The 26630-nt window shown below is 38.5% G+C and overlaps 1 protein-coding gene across 6 annotated transcripts; it reads right to left on the reverse strand.

Annotated features, from left to right (window-relative positions):
• Nucleotides 1-1881: 1881 nt before the first annotated feature.
• Nucleotides 1882-26083, reverse strand: LOC137091025 (uncharacterized). Of its 6 annotated transcripts, none has more exons than XM_067455099.1 (13): nucleotides 25597-26083; nucleotides 24018-24053; nucleotides 23612-23729; nucleotides 23270-23432; nucleotides 20087-20273; nucleotides 19835-19924; nucleotides 16175-16291; nucleotides 15680-15799; nucleotides 14809-14982; nucleotides 12137-14123; nucleotides 11969-12025; nucleotides 3097-3213; nucleotides 1882-2903 (listed from the first exon to the last, which is right to left on the reverse strand). In XM_067455099.1, the coding sequence occupies exons 2-13, from the start codon at nucleotides 24024-24026 to the stop codon at nucleotides 2689-2691; spliced, it is 3354 nt and encodes a 1117-aa protein (XP_067311200.1). In that variant the 5' UTR covers nucleotides 24027-24053; nucleotides 25597-26083; the 3' UTR covers nucleotides 1882-2688. The 6 variants fall into 6 exon arrangements, with proteins under 6 accessions (XP_067311200.1, XP_067311199.1, XP_067311203.1 ...); XM_067455098.1 differs by having other exon boundaries at nucleotides 3097-3216; XM_067455102.1 differs by lacking the exon at nucleotides 23270-23432 and having other exon boundaries at nucleotides 3097-3216.
• Between the last annotated feature and the right edge of the window lie 547 nt (nucleotides 26084-26630).

A 26630-nucleotide genomic window follows, 5' to 3' on the forward strand; every position in this document is an offset into this window, starting at 1 on the left:
CTTGCACCCCACTGGCGGAGCTCAGTTTTGAGTCGGGGTGGGAGATATTTCAACAATCTTAATGAGGAGCCCGGAGCGATCTGCGTACATGCGCAAGGGCAGCAGATGTCGAGCAGCGCTCCCGCGAGACTCGATCCGCGGAATTTCATCATCGTGTCGGGATGACCCTGCGCTATCCCGGAGAGGAGAGTGGGAGAAAGGCTTGTGTGCGTGGTAAATCACCTTTACAATGGATTGTAATCATGAGGCCCTAAAGGATTAAAGCAAGAGCGACCCCCTTCCCCATCCAAAACTAATCTGAACGGCTCTGCTCAAGCCGGCTATCAATGCAACTTACGACTTTGTATATTGGGCCAAGTTGATGAGCCAATATCACAATCAGACTTGTCAACAGTCAACTGCCTAATTCCCTTTAATCGGACCGACAAAACCCCGCTCCTTCAAAAGAAAGTCTACAGGAACGAGTATATTATTGCAATAAAGCCTGCCTGCTTATCTACTGCATGCTCCTCTGTATGCTCGAGATAAGAGTTTTTATTAAGAGGGCAGCAGTAATGTCCTGTGTTCGGCTTTCAAAGCCCAGCAAATAACCGCCTTTATCTAGCGTATTAAGCCTCGTATTTAAACTGCTCAATAACAGGCCGGTTTAGCATTCGTCTCCTCAGAAATCACACTCCAGGGAGCCTTCTGGTGGATCCGCGTTGGTATTGAAAGATACGGCGTTCAAAAATAAGTTCTAAAATGAGTCTTCCATCGTCACACAACAAAGTTATAAAATACATTCGAAATAAATAAATAGCCTACATACATCGATCAGGCATAACATTATGACCACCTTTCTAATATTGTGTTGGTCCCCCTTTTGCTGCCAAAACAGCCCTGACCCGTCGAGGCGTGGACTCCCCTCGACCCCTGGAGGTGTGCTGTGGTATCTGGCTCTAAGATGTTAGCAGCAGATCTGTTAAGTCCTGTAAGTTGCGAGGTGGGGCCTCCATGGATCGGACTTGTTCAGCACATCCCACAGATGCTCGATTGGATTGAGATCTGGGGAATTTGGAGTCCAAGTCAACACCTCAAACTCGTTGTTGTGCTCCTCAAACCATTTCTGGAACATGCGGATGGCAGAACCCAAGTTTTCCCATTAGAACATTGCCCAGAGCATCACACTGCCTCCCATAGTGCATCCTGGTGCCATGTGTTCCCAAAGTAAGCGACGCACCCGGCCATCATGTAAAAGAAAACGTGATTCGTGGTGTCCCATGTGCCCACTGTTGGCGTTTTCAGCGATGGACAAGGGTCATCATGGGCACCCTGACTGGTATATGCAGCTCCATACGCAAAAAACCTGCGATGCACTGTGTATTCTGACACCTTTCTATCAGAATCAGCATTAACTTCTTGAGCAGTTTGAGCTACAGTAGCTTGTATTGATCGAACAACACAGGCCAACCTTCACTCACTCACACACGTGTATCGATGAGACTTGGCCGCTCATGACCCTGTCACTGGTTCTCCACTGTTCCTTCCTTGGAGCACTTTTGATAGATACTGACCACTGCAGACCGGGAACACCCGACAAGAGCTGCAGATTTGGAGATGCTCTGACGTCTAGCCATCACAATTTTGCCCTTGTCAAACTCTCTCAAATCCTTACGCTTGCCCATTTTTCCTGCTACTAACACATCAACTTTAAAGACAAAATGTTAATTTGCTATCTAATATATCCCACACACTAAAAGGTGCCATAATTATTCACTTCACCTGTTATGTGCATACACACATACACACACACACACACACATCCTTGTTTTTGTTACTTTGTGAGGCCCCATGACTGGGACATCACTTGTGGGATCCACCCTTTCTAGAGGAGGGACACTTCTTAAAAAAATCAGACAAGATCAGAACACATACATAAACACAAATCTCACTTGATAATCTCAAATTTGAGAACTTTTGAACAAGACCTGACAGGGTGGTCACATGTGGGGTCCAAACTGGTTTTTCTCCCTTGTGGGTCCCCCTACACACACACACAAGTTTTACATACTTTGTGAGGCCATACCTTTACTATTCAGTAGTTGTGGGGTCCTTTGCACATGTTTAAAGTAAGAATAGTTTTGAAATAGGACTGATACACTATTTTCCCTTATTTATAAGGAATTTAACATATAATCATGCCAAACTATTTGATTAGGAATTTACTGAGAAAATGAACCTTTTTATTGGAGTTTTGTTTTCTGCTTGTACGTTCGGACGATCGCACCACCTGACATTTTTGGTCTTTCAAACACCACAACTCAAAGTCAATTGAATTTTTAAAAAATTAAAAGGGTTTCTATTAAAGTAAAAAATATTGCAGATCAATTTGATTAATGAAATGTATTTATTAAAATTCATTTGAGGAAAATCATGAATTCCAAACCAAAAAAAACATGTAATGTCATTGACCTATCTGCATTTGGATGTCCTTGTGACACCTTCTTACTCCCAAGTGCTCACTGACCTCTCACAGACTAAACAACCAATCAGGAACTCATTATGATGTAACATTGTCACTCATAAGCTAATGACAACATACAGTAAATGGACAGAAAACACTCATCTATAACTGTAGATGGGGAAAACATTTAAAAATCCCTAAAATCAGCCATTTACAACTACATACTTGCAGCCCAGGAGCATAGCTCAAAGTTTTCTTTGCAGGGCATATATCCGATTTTTTATGTAAAATTTTATAGCCAGCCAGTCCCTCTCTTTTAAGGCTTCCGGCTCAGATTTGAGGCACAAATCACAGGCAGCCTTTCCCGGAACACGACAAGATTTAACGAACGACATCATGTGTTTCTCGACTGCGTCTACCTCCACCTTCTGCCAATTTCTTTTCTTGGCTGGTTTGCGACCTTAATGAGAATGAAATTAATGAAAGTTGAAAGCAGGACAAATGTATTAAGTTTTGCTAGCATTCTCCAAACCCATGAGCAAATCACCTACCAAAACAGTTCCTTTAAATTAAACTGAGTTCTTCACCACAAATAATGTTAGAGAACAGTATCACTGTGTTTCAGTTAATCAGATCGAAAAAAAGTCACTCACCATTTTTTGGAGATAATTTTTGCTTTGTGTCATTTTGTATCTTACTGCCTGAAGCACATGACTCAGCTGTGTCCTCAACACAGTCCTGTGTTGGCAAGGGTGGCCTCACCACACAATCTACTTAATTAAAAAAGAACAAATATTGCATGTGAGCCTTTCTTGATTAGTGTAGTTTTCATAAGTATACAGTGCCTATAGAAAATCATACCATACTTTGCTTAAATCCTTATCTTTTGTCACATTAAACCCTGGAAATTAAAATATATATAAAAAATGGCCATGTACTGTATATGCACACATTATAACCTTTGACAGATGATATCTAAGTAAAAAAATAACATTTAGAAAAATTCATAATTCTTAATTATTAAACAATTTAATTAGTGAAATACCAGGTTTGGTTAAGACAGGGGTGTCCAAAGGTGTCAGTTGGTCTGTCCAGTAACTCATGATGAACCTCAGGCGAACGGCACACTTCCAATATCAGTGTCTTAGACTGTCTGACTTAAAGCAGCAGCGCTGACAGACACATCCGTGCTTCTAAAGGTAGGCCTATTGTTTTTTTGTTTGTTTTTTATGGATAATTTATCAATATAATATTCCATACATTATCAGAGCTTGGCAGACAATATATATATATATATTAGACAGGTTAATTAATGTTCATTTATAATTTTGCTAGGCTTTATTATTCATACATAATAAATAATTGTCATATAAAGTTCATGAAATTTAAAAAACATTTTGATAAAAATGGGACACAATTACATCGAAATAGTCATAATTTAAGTAAATAAATACAAAATAATAATAACTTTTGCATTTCAGGATTGTCAGAAAAGTGATTACTGGTTCAGAATGACTCCTTAAAGGGACAGTTCACCCACAAATGTAAGTTGTTCCAAACCTGCATACATTTCTGTTAATTCCTGCAATAGAGGTCGTTGGTGCCTCCAAAGCAGCCTGGGTACAAACTTTCTTCAATATATCTTTTGTGTTCAGCCAAACAAAGAAACTCATACAGGTTTGGAACATCATGAGGGAGAGTAAATGAAGACAGTTTTCTTTTTTTGGTGAACTATCCCTTTAGAGTGCACCAAACAGGTTACTAAACAGTAATATAATGTAAAATAGTATAAAATGTGCTCTACATTTACATTTAGCGGACACTTTTATCCAAAGCGACTTACAAATGAGAGCAATAGAAGCAACTTCAACAGTCCAGGGCAACAAGATTTTTATATAAATAAACAAATATATATATATATATATAAACATAAATATATATATAAGTGCTAAGTGCTATTCTTTATTGGTCAGGTGCTGCTGGAAAAGATGTGTCTTAAGATGTTTTTTCAAAATGGCTACAGACTCGGCAGCACGAATTGAGATCGGCAGGTCATTCCACCAGGTGGGAACGGTCCAGGAAAATGTCCGCGAGATCGATTTCATGCCTCTTTGGGATGGAACCACTAGGCATCGTTCACTCGCAGAACACAAGCTTCTGGAGGGTGTGTAAGTCTGAACAAGTGAGTTTAGGTATATTGGTGCAGAGCCAGTGGTTGCTTTGTAGGCGAGCACCAGAGCCTTGAATTTGATTGGCGTGGCTATCGGCAGCCAGTGCAGACTGATGAAGAGAGGCATGAAGACCAGAGTCCTGCACGGGTTCGGGTAGCCGACGGGTCAACCCACAAATTTAGCGGAAACGGGTGAAAAACATCCAACTGTGTCGGACACGGGTGCGGGTCGGGTCGGACAAGGGGGAAACACAGGTCTAACACAGGTTTAAAGCAGCACTAGGTAACTTTTCAACCTTCATAAAATATTTTCAAGACTCTTGTGATGATACATCGACTTACAATAGGTTGAAGGACACGTCTGCCATAGCCTGATGGGGTCTGTAGCGTTTTTAATCGTACTTTTAAACTTCGGGTTTCGAGTAGTAACCCGAGAACAAAAAGAACTACAAAATTCGACTACTTTACGGCATATACGTCACTTCCACCAACACACACACTTCCTTACATTCAGACGTAAAAGGAGCCCAACTTTGTTCGTCGGATAATATAGTCATGAAGCAGGGTTTTGTTGGAGGAACGCAATAAGAGGAAACGAAAAAGTGATGGGATTAAAGGCAGGACGAGGATCAACATGTGACCAGCGTTTGCTCGTCGGCGTGAGCTGAAGGAGGCGTGCCCGACCGATGCTGTCAGGCTTGTTATGGTGATTACCAACCACTCAAACATTGAATTGCTCCTGGGACCCAGGAAAAACAAGTTTTTTGAATTTTGTATTTTTTCATATCATTAGATTGTTAAGAGCATAATGCTGCGTTCACACCGCACGCGAATGACGCGATTCGTGCGAGTGATTTACATGTTAAGTCAATGCAGAGATGCGAATAGGCATTCTGTGGCGCGATTCGCGCGAATGACGCGGCAATGATCACGCGAATTGAGCATTTTGAACGCGTGTTTGGCGCGAAACACGCGAATCGCTCAAGTTGAAAAAATCTGTACTTTGGCAGATATTCGCGCCGCGTTAACCAATGAGGAGCCTGCTTACTGCTGTCACGTGGTGAAGTGACGGATGGGAAACCCATAGGGGAAACCCTGAGGCCAGAGTAATTTAAAAATACTACTGTATTGTGTCACAAAATGTAGTTTTAATAGTTTTTCAGGCGAGAATGTAGTTGTTTAAAGCTCAAATATGTGGTTTATTTATTAAGAGAGCTCCTATTTGAAAATTTGATCTGGTGTTTTCGGAGGTGTGAGACCCAGGCGATCACCGGAGCTCAGCGCTCATCAACCCCGGTGAGAGGAGGCTTAACTCGGATAGTCCTTCTGCCGACTGCCACTGCCTGGCAGAACCCCCTCCCATGACGCGGATTCGCGTCTGTTGTGTAGTAAATGTCACACGCGAATGAAGCGAATGGATTTAAATTGTTCACGCGTCCATCTTCGTGTGAATAGCGCGAATAACCAATTTATTCACGTGCGGTGTGAACGCAGCATAAGAAACAAATGGACACATTATCTTTTTGGAAAATGATATTGTATTCATATGTTATGATATGTCCTCTGTAGTTGACACCAGGACTCAGTTGTTAAAAAATTTTAATGAAATGAAATTGCATGTATAGGCAAAAATAATGGGATTTATTTTTAATTCACGAATACATTTTTAAGTTTCAGGATTTTTTTAAAACAAACTTTTTTAAAGATGATTCTGAGCTATGTTACAAAAGATATAACTGAATACTTTGATATACTATCTTACTTTATGCAATATGTGGGTAAAACAGCCATACTTGGATTTTCCCAATCAATACAATGTATCGGTATATTGCATCTAATTTGCATATTATTGTGTTCTTGGTGCAACATGTAATGAAAAAAAGAAGTGTAATAAGGGGAGTAATAATTGGCAACATTTTCATAATAATATGTAATATTTTAATATAATATATAATATTTTATATAAATTGCAATATATTTTGAATAAAAGTGCATTATATATATTGTACAGTACTCTCATCACTCCATATTTAACATACAGAATAGAAATCTGGGGAAATACATATACATCTAGAACTACTCGTTTTTCTATTATAAAAAAAAGGCCATCAGAATAATTACACATTCTCCATATAATACCCCAACAAATTCTTTGTTTACGGAGCTGAAAACATTAAAATTCTATGACATGGTAGATTTGTATACTACTATACTTGTGTTTAAGGCAAGACAACACTTACTCCCACAGTCCTTGCAGGCTATGTTTAATTTGAGAGACAGTAATTATGATCTTAGAGGGACATATGTGTTTAATATACCATATTGTAGAACCAATTTAAGAAGAAACTGCCTATCAAATAAAGGTGTTCAGGTGTGGAATAGCTTCCCTGATGAATTAAAAAAGGCTAATTCATTAATACAGTTTAAAATACTTTATAAAGGACTGGTAATGAAAAAATATAACAAATGATGGTAATGATGACTGATGGTAGTGGTAATGGAAATGATAATGGTAATAATAATAAATATATTATAATAATAATAAATATTCCAAATACACATTGACAATATCTTATATTTGATGTATTAAATAAATGTCAATTAGTGCTGCTTGTGTGGAGTTAAGGGTAGGCATAATAAGCTTTAGCTTCAGCCTACACCTTTGGTCAATAAGAGTGTAAACTTTATTATTTTGGTTTATTTAAAAAATATTTTAATTTTTTTGGTTATGTGCACATGCATATACAGTATTGTATGTATGTATCCATATGACTAGTGCTATTTTGTGTAAAATGATTGCAACTGGAATTTTGCTTGTTGACCAAAAAAACTAAATCAATAATAAAAAAAAATTCATAGGAATATTGTTATGTAATTTATTTCCCTATTTACTGTTTGTCTCTCCAAAATGCCTGATAAACATGATTTATGTCCTGGTGTCCTCTACAGTGGACATTTATAAAATCAATGCCCTGTTTTGTAACAAAAAGTCATATTTTGATTAGAAACCCCATAGCATTTTCCTGAGATGTTGATTTATAACAAACAATTAGAAAATTAATCAGATTTAAATTATAAAGACCAATTAGCTTTTGTTGTCCTGGTAAAACCTCTAAACATTTGGTATCTGTGCAAAGCCCTGGATGTGCTCTATAAAGGACATCCTGACTCAAAACTGTGACGTGTGTGATGTCACAGAAACTCACTAAAATATAATGTCCACTAGAGTGGACAAAAGTCTATTACTGGGTCCCAGGAGGATATATATTCTGTAAAACGGTAACCAACAGACTACTATAATGACGCTGGCTTGTAAACGTGAGCATCTCGATTTTTTTGGCGTTTCAAAAAAATAAAACCCATGAAATGATATTCATATGACATGCTGAAACATCTGCCACTGACTGAACCTGGGATGAAGACATTTCTCACGCGCCGCCAGAAGAACACCTGCATGTGAACTCCTCCTGCAGTGTTCAGGGGAACTGTTAGTGCTGCACCGACCCGCGGGACGCTGTTATGAAGTTATTTGGCCCGCACCGCACCACTGTATATATTTTTACAACCCGCCGCGCACCCGCGACCATTAAATAGACATACGGGGTCCGCGGGTTATGAGACGAGCCCCGCATCACTAGTTCAGGGCTATCAGGGCTGTCATGTCAACAAATGCACGCGCAATGGCATCCCCTGCTGTAGGAGGACAGCTTACAACAGTAGTTGAGGACATTATTTTTTCCCAACTGTAGGGGGACCCCGAGAGCAAAAGTTACCCAGTGCTGCTTTAAAACATTCACGTGCCAACGTAAAAATGTATGCATATTTTTAGGAACACATCTACAAAAATATGTCTTGCCTGCATTTCAAGTTAATCAAATAAATTTAAAATAATATCAGGTTATTTGTGCTCGCACCGCGCACGCTCCCCCAGGATTCTCTCACTTTAAAAAAAAATCACAAGGGTTCAAGGAAGTCGCACACCGGACGCGAAGCTCACCGCCGGACGCGCACATTATATAGGCCTACGCACAAGCTCAGTTTTGAATACACTTCTGACAGAGGAGCTGCATGCGATGTGTGCATCTTGTGGCACAGGGTGAAATCAGTACATTGGCGCGGCAGGATTTTGAACAACTTCCTGAGGCCGGAGACACACTGCAAGCGTGGTGTGAGCATGGCGTTTCTGTTGCGTGTCAGCCTGCCATTTTCTCTGTCTTTGCAAACCAGAAGCGTGTCTGATGCGGCGCTGCTGCTGGTATTGATGTACAGGGAAGCCCTATACTTCATATTAAATATAAACATATAGCCTATTGATACAGCAAAGACAACGTCGGCAGTAGCCTATTGACCATAAATACATCTATGGTATTGACGGCAAAATAGGCTTCAGAATATTTCGTTCTGTATTGACTAATATTTCAAAATCGATAATTATGTTGTTTTTTATTATTACAATTAGGCCTATCTGCATTTATGTTAACCTACAGACTTTCAAACATGTATGAATTAGGTCTTATTTAATTCTATAAACTATAATACTCACCTGCCAACATTGTCGCTATATGATAAATTAAAATGAGCTGATAACATCACTGTTTTCTCCAGTACGACTGTACAGCCAAATCTAATTTTGTCGCAATATTATCCTGTGAAGCTGCTTTGACACAATCGTGATTGTAAAAGCGCTATATAAATAGAGTTGATTGATTGATTGAAACATGAAAATGTCATTTATTAATATGTATTCGTGTCAAAATGACAATCATCTTTTCCTATACTATTTTGCCTGGAAACTCTTCCAACACGCTTGCGTGTTGCATGAAAAATAGGCGTCTCTTCTATTTGAAGCATGCACACGGCTCACGCAGGCAGTGTGCAAGCTCTAACCGGTTAACATGGGAGCCGAAATAAAAACGGACACGTCACGCAGCCGAGACGCTCACGGCACGCTTGCAGTGTGTCCCCGTCCTGAGCGAGTCGCCGTGGACAGGTGCCGAATGCCGCCGCCGGTGTGCGTACACGCATTGAAAATAATGTTTGAATTTTAAAGACATGGCACGGTGCTGTATTTACTTTTGTATTACCTGGCAATAAATGTGTAGGCCTATATAATGTTATATGCTAAACTGACTTTTTTTCGGGTGCGAAAGTGCTCCGTGTCAGAAAACAGGTCAGATGCGGTTTAACGCATCAGGGGTACGGGCGGGTGCGGATTTACAAAATCGGACCCGTGCAGGACTCTGTTAAAGACCACTCTCGCCGGTGCATTCTGGATCAGCTGCAAGGGTTTAACAGTGGATGCTGGAAGGCCAGCCAGAAGATCATTACAATAGTCTGGAGAGAACAATATCTTGGACCAGGAGTTGTGCAGCCTGTTCTGATAGGGTGGGTCTAATCTTCCTAATGTTGTATAGCGCAAATCTGCAGGACCGGGCTGTTGCAGTAATGTGGTCAGTGAAGTTTAACTGGTCATCAATCACAACTCCAAGGTTCCTGGCTGTCCCGGATGGAGTATTGGTTGATGACCCGAGCTGAATGGAGAGAGTATGTTGTTGTCCAGAAGGTTGTTCTGTTCAAGAAACATAGAGAGTTGGTTGAACACTACTCGCTCTAGTGTTTTTGCAATAAAAGCAAGAAGGGATACCGGTTAGTAGTTTTCTAAAAGTGCTGGATTCAGAGAGGGTTTCTTAAGCAGTGGGGTTACCCGAGCCTGCTTAAATGCTGTGGGAAAGGTTCCTGTGTGAAGAGAAGTGTTGACAATGTGAGTGAGTGCAGGAGCGATTGAAGAAGAAATAGCCTGAAGGAGGTGAGTGGGAATAGGATCAAGTGGACAGGTAGTAGGGTGATTGGAAAGGATGAGTTTGGAGATTTCTGCCTTGGAGAGCGGAGAGAAGAAGGAGGGAAGCATGTGTGTGTTGGTTGTTGAGGTGTGCGTGTCAGTTTGTGGCTTGCAAGTTCACATACTTGAGCTTATGTTTTCTCAAGGTTTATTGTTGAGCTGTCAAGTTGTCATTGTTGAAATAATCAATTCATGATTTATTCTTTGAAAAAAAATCATGGGGGGGCCATGAATGGGTGTCCATTATTTTGGCTTCTTACCCAAAATGAAAATGTGATGTTTTTCTGCCTAGCCTACATGTAGGTGTTTGTTTCTTCAGTAGAACACAAATGAAGATTTTTAACTACAACCGTTGCAGTCTGTCAGTCTTATAATGTATGTCAATGGTACATGACTACTAGCACCATCTATGAGAGTAACATGCACAGACAAATCCATATTACACCCCGCAGCTCATGACGTCATGTCCTAAGACACGAAACGAATGGTTTGTGTGAGAAACCGTACAGTATTTATATAATTATTTTTTTTTACCTCAAATACGATCTATGTCCAACACCCGTTCAACACATCATCACTTCCAGTAAGTGAGGTCAATGTATATGATCTGACAGAGCGCCGTTAGTGATCTCTCACACGTATCTCTATGCCAGATTGTGTACATTGACCTCACTTATCAGAATTGATGGCGCGCAGATCGGGTGTCGGACATAGATTGTTAGAATTAATATAAATACTGTTGAGTTTCTCACACAAACTGATCCTATTCGTGTCATAGGACATCAATGTGTCATCATGAGCTGCAGGGTTTAATATGGATTCGTATGTGTATGTTCTTATAAACAAGGGTTGGAGTTAAAAATCCTCATTTGTGCTCTACTGAAGAAACAAAGACACCTACATCTTCAATGCCCTGGGAGTCAGCAGATAAACATCACATTTTCATTTTGTGGTGAACTAACCCTGTAAGTTAAATCCGAGGTTTTACAACTTTGAGTAGCATGGTACCTACTGGCATTAGGTAGTAGTCTTACAGTTTGATAATTAAATACAAATAGTTCATTCACGTTATGGTTTCAGAGATTAAAAGATTAAAGAGGAATCTCTCGTTTTCTTTTTTGTTGCTACTTTTACTTTTTTAATACTCAAGTACAATTTTAATGTGGTACTTTTTTTTACTCAAGTATGCTTCTGGCCAGATGCTTTTACTTTTAATTAAATAAAATGTACTTTCACTTGAGTAACATTTGAGTACTTTTACACCTCTGCTAACAGAACAGTCACGGACAGACTGGGAGTGTAAATGCAATTAAGAAAAAGGGGGAGGAGAGATAGATTTAAATCATAAATATTTTTTTTGTAAAAAAAAAGAAAAGAAAAAAAAAAAGGGCCACATTTTTTTAGGCCATATCGCCCAGCCCTAACTCAAATAATATCTTTCAGGAAGCAAATACCTCAGACAGGAAAAAATGATTCAGACATGCATCTACAAGTACAGCAAGTATGAAATAGATACCTGGCATTTTCTCCTCCAGCCTGACCTCATCGATTTCTTGGTCACACAGGATTGTCTCTAAAATGAAAAGAAGGCAGGTAACAAAACCATGACAGAGCTATTCGGAGTGTACTGGAAAAAACAATATCTGCATTTTCTTATATTTGTCTAATGAAAAAGCACTGGTACCATTTGGGGCGATGTTGATATCATCTAGGCTCTTCCCTTTAAACTCTGATAAACGCCCCTGCTCAAGGGCCATGAGAATCTTGCTGATCTTCGCAAGCTGGAGAGTGCCCTCAGGTAAGCGATAGAACTGGCGATGGACTCTGATGTCATGGCCTAAAAAATCTGCCAGTTGGTCAAGCTCTGTGTCATTGAGATTGAGTACTTTTGAGAGTGTCGCAACGTGCTTCCTGAGCTTTGTAGAGGTGAGTGAGAGAGGGTTCTTGGCTCCACAAGCGTTCACAAAGTAACGAATGCAATCTGATCCTCTGTAGTGGGACACTGCATATGGCCGTGCAAACATGTATGAGTTATCAGCCACTCCACATTCTTTTCTCTTCTCTACAAGCAAATTAAGGGAATCCACCATCGCAGGGGTTAAGAGCACAGGCACCTTCCGCCCTCTCTTACCTCGTATTTCAAGTCTCACAAAATGCTTGCAGAGACTTTTCTCTAGCTCAGAGAGAGCAACATTGACATCTTCGTGAGGATCTGATTTGTCTCTTAGGATGAATGTTGAAAGTAGCATTTTGGAGACTTCTCCTGCTCTACGCCTGTTGAATAAAATAACTTGAGCCAAAGTCACTTTTGTCAAGTTAGCCCAGTTGCAAGATGAGCACTCTGATATTAATTCACTGTAGAACTGGCGCTGCTTGTCGTCCAGGTAGCAATGCAGAGTTTTTACATCTTCGGTAAAAGGTAAAAGCTGTGGTGAATTCCACTTGGACTCTGTGAGGCCCTGTAAGGCTTTGGCTGATATAAGCTCATTCCACCTGGCATCATAGACTTGACGAAAGCAACGAGCCGCTGATGCACCCTCATTATCACCTTTCATCATTGCATCAGTTTCAAGGAGCATGGACACATTTTTCAGTGCATGTCCAAGCTTTAGAGCAAGTGTTGCAGTTTTGTATTGGCTAGTTTCCTCGTTGAAACCCGCTGTATGTTTAACTGCAGTAACTGCTAGCATGAAGTTTTTTGGTGTGACATAATCTTTGATTGTTTTAAGTGGTGTGACCTCTCTACCATGTAAACACAGCCGACCAAGCTCCCTCAACTTTTGACGAATGTATTCATGCTTGCTGACATCAGCTCCAAGCCTGTTATATAGATGTTTTCCAAACTCCATGATGCATTGATCATTTTTTACTTCAAATGAGATATCATCTTGTGTCATGTTGCACACCAGCTTCCAAACACTCTCACTAACCGCAGAGGGGGTTGGTTGAGCAAACGCACAGAGGGATTGGACTCTCGTTTTTCCAGGTTTAGATTTAACACTGCCAGGTTGGAATTTACAACTCTGCATGTGTTTCCAAAGCACTCTTTTCATGAACAAACCTTGGCAGTAAACACAGTGAATGAAGTCTTGAGCTTCGCACTTTTCTTTTGGTTGTTTGAAGGGAACAAGAATTCCAGACCCTGTTTTTATAACTTCAGCATTATGTGCGAAGTTTCCTTTGTTTCTTAGAAATTCAAGCTGCAATTTCCTTTGATGGGATCCCTTCGGAAAACTCAATGCTCTTGAAACCTCAATCTCGCTTAAGTGAACACGCTCCAAGTGTCTAGATATTTTTTGGACAGCTGAACTACAATATAGGCAGTACTGTCGCTTGTTGTACATTCGAGATCCATTACTCTTTCTGATGACAGCAGGAACAAGTACTGATACATCTCCACCTGTTGTTTTACTTGATGTGGGGCTGGCAGGAGCATTATGTTGGCTTTTTGGTGTAGCAACAATTCTGTCCTGGAATTTAGCAAGAGGTGACTTGAATTTGCGCTTACATGGAAGTGAACGACCTACAGTTGCATCAAATTGACTTTTTAATGACAGTTCTGGGCTCATGTTACTATCTGTACTCTCCCCACTTGTGGAAGGAACATATTCTTCTCCACTGTCCTGGCTTGATTCACTTATTTTAGATCCAACAGAAATCTTCTGATTAACCTATAAAAACATAAAAGCAAATAAACTACACAACTAGGTTTTCCCAATAAAACAGAAGCAGGTTAATTATACACTGATAATGTCTGAATGATCTGAATATTATTGGTTAGAAATGTTTTCATTTTCATGGTTCAAACAAAATCACTGAATAAAAACAATTCTTGAAAGTCTACATTTCTTAATTTTGTACATAAAAATACTAGACTAAGCAAAACATTTTAGACTAAGACTTGTTTGCTTTTTTGATGTATCTGTCTTGAATGTAATAATAACGTGGGTCTTAAACAAAAGGAATGCATTACAATTTTGCTTATAGTAACAGGCTAATTGAAGCTTCTCAATGGCTATTATTTTAACGACATGAGCGCTTGACGGGAAATTGACTACCGCATTGGTCTTATACTAGCAAACACAGCTTGCGTCAGACTTTGTGCTGTACTGCGCCGGTTGCAAGATAAAGCCCCTTGTTTCAAGCCCTGAGTATTGGCAGAATAAAAAGGCTTGTTTTCTTGCCATTTAAGGATTTACTGGCAAAAATACTTAACCTACTCATTGATGCAATTTGTTGGACTGATCATGGGTAATGCATATTATACAAATTTTCATAGTAACTGTAGATTTTCAGAAACAATACTACTTATCAAGGAACACCTTACACATCATGCCTTGCACTATGGGTGCTTACCAAAATGCTTCTTGACTTCTTATGTCTTAGCACAATTTTATGTATGTTTTCTTCCTCCTCATCTGTACTTGAGTCAAAACTTTTTCTTGTCCGCTTGTGTGGCACAATCGTTTGAATATTTTCTTCATCTGGACTGTCAAAAAGCTCTTCAGACCAATTAAGAGTCTCCTCCATCTTAAAAACAATGAATGAAATGTTAATTTCACAGATTCTGAGGAATAATTGTACTATTTTCTTAAAAAACACTACACCATGTCAGTGGCTGAAATATAAAATCAAAAATTCACGCTCTTGTTTTCATTCACTCCTTCAAGTGAATAATATAAGCGGATAACGTAGGGAAAATTGAATGATGCTTCAGTTGGCGATTTCGGATTCAGTCTTGCCATCGTGGCTGTGCTCTCAACACAGTGAAAAGGGACCCGTGTTGTGCCGCGCCCAGAACTTTGTTTTAGTGACATACTGGTATTACGGTATCATCAAAATTCATATCTTAACAAAAATAAATACTGGTATTAGGTATGAACCGGTATACCGCCCAGCACTATAACAGAGCAAAGCCGTCAAAGAGGCAGGTGTTTTGTAAAAATGTTCAGTTTCACTGCATAAAAACTTGACTAATGGTGAATAATTTTAAATAGGGAGCAAACATGTAATTGTTGCCTATAAATAGAACAACTATCTTTAAAAATGCTGCTTGCTTTACCAGAATACTTTTATTCCTTCTAAGCTGTGGCACATGTTCTCCTTCCACAACACTTTTACTATTGAGATGCTATAAAGGAGAAACAAATAATACACAGGATGACATCTACTGAAAGTGCAGTTTTGTAATAAATGAAACAGTTAATGCAAATAAGAAAGAACCAACCTGTATGCTGCTAGATGGTAAATCTGAAACAGTATCAGGATGTGGAGAAGAAAGATCTGGTCCAGAGCTGACTTCAGAATCTGTGTACTCAACTAAGGAATTCACTGGGAATTTTTTTACCTGTATGAATATAGAATTGCAATAACAAATGTTTTACGAAAGGGAGAACTTCTAAAATTGTTGTAAATCTATACATTGATGATTACTCTAAAGTTCAAAAATAAAGATGTGATTATGATTGAAAACTGACTTGTAGATAATAATAAATAAATAAAAAAAGAATTAACAAAAATAATATAAAATCACCATGACTGTCTTAATAGAAAATCCCCTATGCTGTCAGTAACAACCAGCAATGACATTCATGGGATCTGAAGTCATAGGTGCAGAGCGAAAACATGTGACACCAAATAATGTTCTTGAGCCAGTAATTAAAAGAGTTAGTAACTCAAGTAAGACCAGTAGAAAAAGTTAGTGTAGAGCCCTGAGACACACCTTCAGAATTAAAGGGGAAACGTCAGCAGTGTCTTGTACCTCCGTTCTGTCAGAACTTTCCACCCGTTCCTTGTCGCGGTTCATAAAGGCGTCATTAGTAGAACGTCCACCATCAACCTGTAACATAAATACATTTAATAATTGTGAATACAAACCCTACAGCAATAAACTCATGAACAACGTTTGTACTCATTAAAACACACATGACCAAATTCATGTGCAAAATCCGATGTTTAATCATCAAAAGAATTCAATTCAATGCATTGATTTTGAACAGTCTAGATTCAAGACTTCTCAGCCAAATTGATATCTGGACCCCACAAGGGTAGACCAGTTTACGTGTGTATGAACATGTGCTTATACACCAACATATGATATCTGGACCCCACAAGGGTAGACCAGTTTACGTGTGTATGAACATGTGCTTATACACCAACATATGATATCTGGACCCCACAAGGGTAGACCAGTTTACGTGTGTATGAACATGTGCTTATACACCAACATATGATATCTGGACCCCACAAGGGTAGACCAGTTTACGTGTGTATGAACATGTGCTTATACACCAACATATGATATCTGGACCCCACAAGGGTAGACCAGTTTACGTGTGTATGAACATGTGCTTATACACCAACATATGATATCTGGACCCCACAAGGGTAGACCAGTTTACGTGTGTATGAACATGTGCTTATACACCAACATATGATATCTGGACCCCACAAGGGTAGACCAGTTTACGTGTGTATGAACATGTGCTTATACACCAACATATGACCAAGTGGTGGAAGAAATCTGTTTTGGGCAATACTAAAAGAGACAATTCAAATACTTTTTCTCAAATTATGAGAACAAAATGAATAGGAACGTAACATTTTTAAGAGACTCACCTTCAGAATTAAAGGGGAAACCACAGCAGTGTCTTGTACCTCCGTTCTGTCAGAACTTTCCACCCGTTCCTTGTCGCGATTCATAAAGGCGTCATTAGTAGAACGTCCACCATCAACCTGTAACATAAATACATTTAATAATTGTGAATACAAACCCTACAGCAATAAACTCATGAACAACAACGTTTGTACTCATTAAAACACACATGACCAAATTCATGTGCAAAATCCGATGTTTAATCATCAAAAGAATTCAATTCAATGCATTGATTTTGAACAGAAGATTGAACTTTCTAGATTCAAGACTTCTCAGCCAAATTGATATCTGGACCCCACAAGGGTAGACCAGTTTACGTGTGTATGAACATGTGCTTATACACCAACATATGATATCTGGACCCCACAAGGGTAGACCAGTTTACGTGTGTATGAACATGTGCTTATACACCAACATATGATACCTGGACCCCACAAGGGTAGACCAGTTTACGTGTGTATGAACATTATGCTTATACACCAACATATGACCAAGTGGTGGAAGAAATCTGTCATTACCAAAAGAGACTCCATTTAAAAGGAATGTGTTTTGTTACATTGACAAAATGAATAGAGATTGAGGATTTCTAGAATTGATATCTGGACCCCACAAGGGTAGACCAGTTTACGTGTGTATGAACATGTGCTTATACACCAACATATAACCAAGTGGTGGAAGAAATCTGTTTTGGGCAATACTAAGAGACAATTCAAATACTTTTTCTCAAATTACGAGAACAAAATGAATAGGAACGTAACATTTTTAAGAGACTCACCTTCAGAATTAAAGGGGAAACCACAGCAGTGTCTTGTACCTCCGTTCTGTCAGAACTTTCCACCCGTTCCTTGTCGCGATTCATAAAGGCGTCATTAGTAGAACGTCCACCATCAACCTGTAACATAAATACATTTAATAATTGTGAATACAAACCCTACAGCAATAAACTCATGAACAACGTTTGTACTCATTAAAACACACATGACCAAATTCATGTGCAAAATCCGATGTTTAATCATCAAAAGAATTCAATTCAATGCATTGATTTTGAACAGTCTAGATTCAAGACTTCTCAGCCAAATTGATATCTGGACCCCACAAGGGTAGACCAGTTTACGTGTGTATGAACATGTGCTTATACACCAACATATGATACCTGGACCCCACAAGGGTAGACCAGTTTACGTGTGTATGAACATGTGCTTATACACCAACATATGATATCTGGACCCCACAAGGGTAGACCAGTTTACGTGTGTATGAACATGCGCTTATACACCAACATATGATACCTGGACCCCACAAGGGTACACCAGTTTACGTGTGTATGAACATGTGCTTATACACCAACATATGACCAAGTGGTGGAAGAAATCTGTCATTACCAAAAGAGACTCCAATTAAAAGGAATGTGTTTTGTTACATTGACAAAATGAATAGAGATTGAGGATTTCTAGAATTGATATCTGGACCCCACAAGGGTAGACCAGTTTACGTGTGTATGAACATGTGCTTATACACCAACATATGATACCTGGACCCCACAAGGGTAGACCAGTTTACGTGTGTATGAACATGTGCTTATACACCAACATATGATATCTGGACCCCACAAGGGTAGACCAGTTTACGTGTGTATGAACATGCGCTTATACACCAACATATGATACCTGGACCCCACAAGGGTACACCAGTTTACGTGTGTATGAACATGTGCTTATACACCAACATATGACCAAGTGGTGGAAGAAATCTGTCATTACCAAAAGAGACTCCAATTAAAAGGAATGTGTTTTGTTACATTGACAAAATGAATAGAGATTGAGGATTTCTAGAATTGATATCTGGACCCCACAAGGGTAGACCAGTTTACGTGTGTATGAACATGTGCTTATACACCAACATATGATACCTGGACCCCACAAGGGTAGACCAGTTTACGTGTGTATGAACATGTGCTTATACACCAACATATGACCAAGTGGTGGAAGAAATCTGTTTTGGGCAATACTAAAAGAGACAATTCAAATACTTTTTCTCAAATTACGAGAACAAAATGAATAGGAACGTAACATTTTTAAGAAGCTCACCTTCAGAATTAAAGGGGAAACGTCAGCAGTGTCTTGTACCTCCGTTCTGTCAGAACTTTCCACCCGTTACTTGTTGCGATTCATAAAGGCGTCATTAGTAGAACGTCCACCATCAACCTGTAACATAAATACATTTAATAATTGTGAATACAAACCCTACAGCAATAAACTCATGAACAACGTTTGTACTCATTAAAACACACATGACCAAATTCATGTGCAAAATCCGATGTTTAATCATCAAAAGAATTCAATTCAATGCATTGATTTTGAACAGAAGATTGAAATTTCTAGATTCAAGACTTCTCGGCCAAATTGATATCTGGACCCCACAAGGGTAGACCAGTTTACGTGTGTATGAACATGTGCTTATACACCAACATATGATACCTGGACCCCACAAGGGTAGACCAGTTTACGTGTGTATGAACATGTGCTTATACACCAACATATGACCAAGAGGTGGAAGAAATCTGTCATTACCAAAAGAGACTCCATTTAAAAGGAATGTTTTTAGTTACATTGACAAAATGAATAGAGATTGAGGATTTCTAGAATTGATATCTGGACCCCACAAGTGTACACCAGGGTAGACCAGAGAACAAAATGAATAGGAACATAACATTTTAAAGAGGCTCACCTTCAGAATTAAAGGGGAAACCTCAGCAGTGTCTTGTACCTCCGTTCTGTCAGAACTTTCCACCTGTTTCTTTTTGCGGTTTTTATCAACCTAAAACATGGATTACAGTCAATTCTTTAATCATTGTTCAAGCAACCAATTGTTATCCAACTCTGCTAGGAAAGTTAGTGCCTGTTTTTATATTACAAAGGAAAAGATGACAAAATTGTAAGGAACATTTTTTTAACCCACACGTAATATAGTATACCTTACCCTCCAAGGCCAATCACTTCCTCCATAATCATATGTGAGTTCATCTCCTCTCTCTATGTTTTTTAAAGCAAACAGGACTAGATGTGGCTTTCCATCTGCAACATTTTTTTTCATCCGGCAGTTAGGCTTAACATGGTCATCATTGACCAGCCTCCCCAATGATCCATTTTCCACAGAAGCATCAATGCTAAAAGAAGCCAAAAACAAATGATAAATATAAATAATTTTCAGGACCTAAAATAATATAAAGGCCTTTCTATAGCTCAACATAAGCTTGAGATCAAGGTCACATGACTGTGTGGTTAAATCAAATCCTGGATTTCTTGTGGGATTGATAGCAGTGCTTATTTTGTAAATTCAAAGGCCCTGGAACACACAGACCAGTGAGAGGGAGAAGGATCTGTTAAGTTCAAAGGCAACCGACTGAAGGGAAATGGGTTTGTGTAATTTGTCAAGTTTTTTTGCCAGGTGGCTTTTTTAATTGTATGAAGTCATTACGTTGCCTTGCCACCAGCCAATTGCGGAATTGTGATCGTAGTTTCTAGTATCAATGCATCTGCCCAGGGCATTCTTATTGCATTGTTGTTGTTATTATATATATTAGGGGTGTAACGATACGCGTATTCGTATTGAACCGTTCGGTACGAGGCTTTCGGTTCGGTACGCATTATGTACCGAACGGTTCTCGGACTAATTAATTAGACTTGGAAAAATAAAAAAAGTGTGTGAAATATAATAACATGCGTTCAACAATAACCAAAACGAGATAACAGGCAATGCCCCTGACACCGCCGAAGTGAAAAAAAAACACCAAATATGTTTTAGGCTGCTCAGTCAGGTGTTCGCTTACTCAGTAGGCTACGCGCTGAATGCTCGTGGCAAAATGGCTATTGTGTTTAACAGACCAGAAATAGAAGATCCTCCAATAACCAACAGGTCTGGTGTTTGGGTGAACTTTGGATTCTCTGTAAGCTATGATGGTGTTGGCAAGAGTGATGGATAAAAAAACAACGGTATGTCGCATTTGCTACATGATGGTACAGCAGCAGGAATAATTAATGCCATGTCAACTCATTTACGCCGACAACAAGACGATAAAAAGGAGAAACAGCCACAAACTATCCACGCAGCATTAAGACAGACATTTCCAACTTATTCAAATGGCAAAAGACGTCACTGTGGCGAGTGGCCCATTATAGCCGCGGATATGAGACCTTACGCCCATTTTCACACAAACTCCGTCTGCAGTGCGTAGTCTATGCGGTGCGTATTTTTTCCGTACCCATGTTAACGGTTGCGGACTGAAAACGCAGCATATTTGAATACGAATACGCATACGCAGCGCAAAACGCACTGCAGACGGAGTTTTAAGAACATGCTTAAAGTAATTGAGCCCCGTTACAATGTACCTTCACGAGCCCATTTCAGCCAGTAATTCCTGCTTTGTCCCAAAAAACAAAAGCACAAAAAGAGAACCAATTGGCCAAAGCAACAGCGGTTGCTCTGACAACAGACGGCTGGATGTCAAGGGCTACACAAAGCTACCTGACTGTATAACGGCACATTACATATATATAATAATAATTATATATATATATAGTAGGGATGTCAACGATTAATCGATGATCGATTAATTGTCGATAAGACATTTAATCGATAAGACTTATCGATCATCGATTAAGCAGGGTCATGCGTGTGCATGCGGTTCAACCACGAAATGGGAGGGGAAATGAAGCGATGTGCATTCGCAGCCTTTTGTTTTGTACTAATGTAAGTTGTAATATTGTGTGTATTTTGTCAGGCCTATCTATAGCTGATTTATCTCATAAGGATGCATTTGGTTAATAATTAACGTTAGAGGTGAGCGGTAAAAGCGTGGCGGTGATCAGCTTCAGCATTCAGCTTCAACAGCAATGCACAGCTAATAATGACTATGATTGGGACGGTCATATTACACAACATTAATGAGAACACTATTGTAATAAAACATTGTGATTGTTAAGTATTTGGGTTTATTTGCCGTGTGTTTCATTGCATTGATCCAGGAAGAGCGCATGCACAACATGAGCCATGCATTCTGACCTTGTGCATGTAACTTCAAGTTCAAGTTCACTTGTGCATTCGCATCAGATTGTGCTAAAGTAATTTGTAATATTACATTTATTTTGTATATATGTGATCATTCATATAGGATGCGTTTCTTTTCGCGAAATAAAACGTACTAGCAAATGGCCTCAGTGTAACGTTTTCATTCAGTGCTTCGGCTTTAGCGCATACAGAGCAATGCATAATAACGATGATTGGGACAGTCATATTATATACCAGAAATGAGAACACTGTTTTAATAAATGGTTGTAAAGTCATTGGGTTTAGGTGCCGTGTTCAGAGCGTTGTTCCAGGACGAGCGCGTCTCCCGTTCTGAATATGAATATCAGCAACTCAATTCAAGTTCACTTGTGCATTCGCATCATTTTGTGAAGATATATAATTTGTAATATTTTGTTAACTTAATATAAATCTGATTAATCTCATATAGGAAGCTTTTTGTTGAGTTAAATAACGTGCTAGCAAGCTCAGTGTAACCAGTGTTAATTCAGCGCATCGGCTTCAGCTCGCGCAGTTCAAACAGCAACGCACGACTAATAATAACTATGATTGGGACTGTCACATTACATAACATTAATGAAAACAATATTTTAATAAATCGTTTTGAATTAATTGGGTTTAGGTGACGTTTCAGCACGTTGTTCTTGGCAGTGCGTCCACACAATCTGAATAATCAGATCTGAGGCGGCGTTCGTGTTGTATTACAGGTTATATTTGGTTATTAAATAAGTCATTTAATTAAATTATAAAATCACATCGACTAGTTTTACAATCCCATAGCACTTTGTTTAGATAAAAAATCCTTCTCATTCATTTGGTGAAGAACATGGCGTTTTGAGCAGCATTGTCATGCATACTCTCATGCTGTCGGCCATAAGCCACTGCTGTAGACGCATATTTCAGTATTAAGGTTAACGATTAATCGATTAATTGATCGTTAATTTAAACGACGATAGATCATGGGAATTTGTGTAAATTGACATCCCTTATATATTCAGTTATATAGTGGATTGTTATTGAAGGTTGCATGTATGCTATTAAAAAAGTAACCTGTTTGAATGCTAACTAAATTCTTACCACCATTGTTTGCCCTGCCAGTAGAAGTCAAACATAAAAACTGCCTGTGATGGATGATACTTCTTCCTCCTAGCTTGAGATTCAGTAGAGTCAATGATTTCTCCTCTGTATTCGACAACAAAATCCCCTCTTTGAAATGGGGACACGGCAAACACACCACGACCTAGCAACATAAAATACATAAAGATATCACATTTGATGTGGCAAGAATGCAAGAGCATTGTGTAATCACTGTTATTGACAGTAAAGACAATCTAAATTCATTGAACAAAAATATACATAAATAATCCAGAATTGTGGTAAATTGAACATATTTTGTAAAACATTCCATGTTAAACTTGCCTTTTATTGGATTTATGTGTCGTGCCTCCAAAAAACATGCATTGTCTGTGGCACTGCGCACATGTTGCAGTGCTACACCTTCCGGCTTTAGTCGCAACCTCCTCATCGTGACATCCCCCTGTGCCGAATATAATTTACTTGCACTAATTAGGCTATAATGAATTGTTAACACAATTACATGTGATACACCAAAAAACTAAATTTGTGGAGATTTAATTATATCAGGAACAGACCAAATTAGATATTCCAGGAACTTTACGCAACTCCATTGTGTAAGTTTGAGATTGATTCTCACTACGAGTTATCATTTTACAAGAATAAAAATACTTTTTTTTAGCAAAGTTAAGTTACTCAAAAGAATGCAAAAAGATAGTATACTCAATATGGCTACTTGAACTTTACTTACCTTGTGCATCTGCTAGTCAGGGCAATTACTTCAAACCTGTTGACAAAGAACTCGTTAAATATGAGTTTTGCGCAAATAAACCATTTAATCTGATAGGACTCATAGAATGATCATCCTCAAATCACCCAAATGTTTTTCTAAAAACATCTTTTTTTCTCTGTACCACTGTTTAAAGACCTCTGCAATAATCAGAATCATCAGAGATTGACATTAATGTTTGTCCACTTGTCTGGAACAAGCTTTAAAAAAATAAATAAACAATTAGAATGGCGTTTGATCTAGAAAGTGACTCATTGCACCAATTTTAAAATACTCTAAGGGGCTGATCACTTATATAAATCAGGTATTTTTACTAATTAAATTGAAATAATTGTTCTGAATTTTTGTAAATGCTATTTAATTTTGATGGGTAGATTTGAATGTGTAAATACATCTGATTTTCTGCGGTTTGAATTTTAGAATATTGAATTTGATGATCTGAATTTCTTCATCTGAAATCTTGAATCTGTATTTTCAAAAACTGAATATTTGCAGTCTATTAATTCAGTACAAAATATCTGCTGTTTGAAAATACATGTCTATACAATTTCGACATAAAAACATTTCAAATGTGTTCAATTTCAAATGTTCTATATTCAACACTTAAAAAATTCAAATTCAGTATTATGTAAAATGCAATATACCGGTATTCAATTTTGTTAGATTACACTTGTCAATAATTCAGATTTATACAATTCAAATTCAGATCATTGTCATATTTCTAGCTTTTTTTAAACTTTTTTTTGTTGCAAAAAGAGTATAAATCACATGTGATTAGCCATACATAACATACAAAAGTATAGAGGTAAACAGAAAAATAAAATAAATCATATTTCTAGCTCCATACACACTAGTCACCCCAAACTGACGTTAAAAAAGCGGGATGCGCCGAAATGCTGTTTGCATCCCTGTATTTTAGCTAACAGTCGTTAGTGGCTAACTTTACCATATCTATGGTGGCTACTAAGTACTAAGCACTACATAAAAGTGCTATCATCATAAAAATGCATCTATCCATCATAAAAGTGCATCTATCATCATAAAAATGCATCTATCCATCATAAAAGTGCTATCATCATAAAAATGCATCTATCCATCATAAAAGTGCATCTATCATCATAAAAATGCATCTATCCATCATAAAAGTGCATCTATCATCATAAAAATGCATCTATCCATCATAAAAGTGCATCTATCATCATAAAAGTGCATCTATCATCATAAAAGTGCATCTATCATCATAAAAATGCATCTATCCATCATAAAAGTGCATCTATCATCATAATAGTGCATCTATCTATTTTAGCTAGTGGCTAACGTTACCATATCTATGGTGGCTAAGATAATAACAGTTGCTGAACTAGCAAGGCCATTATGTCAGGCTGACTGCTGGATCATGTGTCGTTGACTAGCAGCTAGTTCTATATACTTTCTATCACAAAATACGGAAGTTACTACAAATGTTTTTTAAGTAATCTGGGTTATAGCTCTCTTATTTATTTATAGCATAGGTGTAAAGACATGTCATTCGGTAAATTACCTTATATTCAAAAATCCCGCGAAGACATTTTTCCCTCGTGGAACGTTCCAAACTCTCCTATCCTGTAAGCGTCATCCACCGTTGTCATCACGACACTTCACGTCACTTCAAAAGATGTACCGTATGCCGTTGTCTTGGTACTGACCCACGTGACAAACAAGCGCGCCTTTCATTGGCTTATAGTGTGTGTAAGTGTGTGAGGGTGCAATACCATTAAGCTAGTTTAGGGGGCAGTACTGAGCAAAATCTTAGCACACTTAAACACACATAAATTTTTTTCATCACTTGTGGGCCAAACTCAGTTTCTGCACTAGACACATCAGCAAAGCATTTTTTATTCATTTCAATGATAATACTTGTGGGGTCCAGCAAGATGGCCCCACACGTTTTTTGGGACCCCACAAGGTGAGTGTGCTGTCAGGTCGCGGTCCCCACAAGGTAATAAAAACAAACACACACACACACACACACACACACACACACACACACACACACACACACACACACACACACACACACACACACACATTTGTTTTTGTGACATATGAGGACAATCCATAGGCATAATGGTTTTTATACTGTGCAAACTGTATTTTCTATCCCCTTACACTGCCCCTGCCGCCCCATCACAGGAAACATTCTGCATTTTTACTTTCTAAAATAAATCCTGTATGATTTATAAGCATTTTGAAAAGTGGGGACATGGCCAATGTCCTCATAAGTCACCATCTCCTTGTAGTACCTGTGTCATACCCATGTCATTATATACATTTGTGTCCTCATATGTCACAAAAACATGCCCCTCCCCCCCACACACACATACATACATATACACTCACACACATACATACATTCCTTTCACAGAACAAGTTACTTTACATATAAATAAATTAAAAACGAACAAAAAAATAAGGGCATTCTCCTTTTACATGGAGTTTTAAAGCCAGATCGTGCAATACAAATTCATTCATGCATTTCTATGTTTATCTATGTCTAAAAAATAAAAAATATATATATTGTCAATTATGCATAAT

Source organism: Pseudorasbora parva, chromosome 10, assembly GCF_024679245.1.
Source record: "Pseudorasbora parva isolate DD20220531a chromosome 10, ASM2467924v1, whole genome shotgun sequence".
Lineage (NCBI taxonomy): Eukaryota > Metazoa > Chordata > Actinopteri > Cypriniformes > Gobionidae > Pseudorasbora > Pseudorasbora parva.

What these genes read in the sequence shown, in the direction of transcription:
- LOC137091025 (XM_067455098.1), bottom strand. An exon ending in TGGCAGGGCAAACAATGGTG is followed by an intron (nt 20,274 to 23,269) that starts GTAAGAATTTAG and finishes GGCTTCTTTTAG; the next exon opens with CATTGATGCTTCTGTGGAAA. An exon ending in TACCATCTAGCAGCATACAG is followed by an intron (nt 14,983 to 15,679) that starts GTTGGTTCTTTC and finishes ATTGTTTTTAAG; the next exon opens with ATGGAGGAGACTCTTAATTG.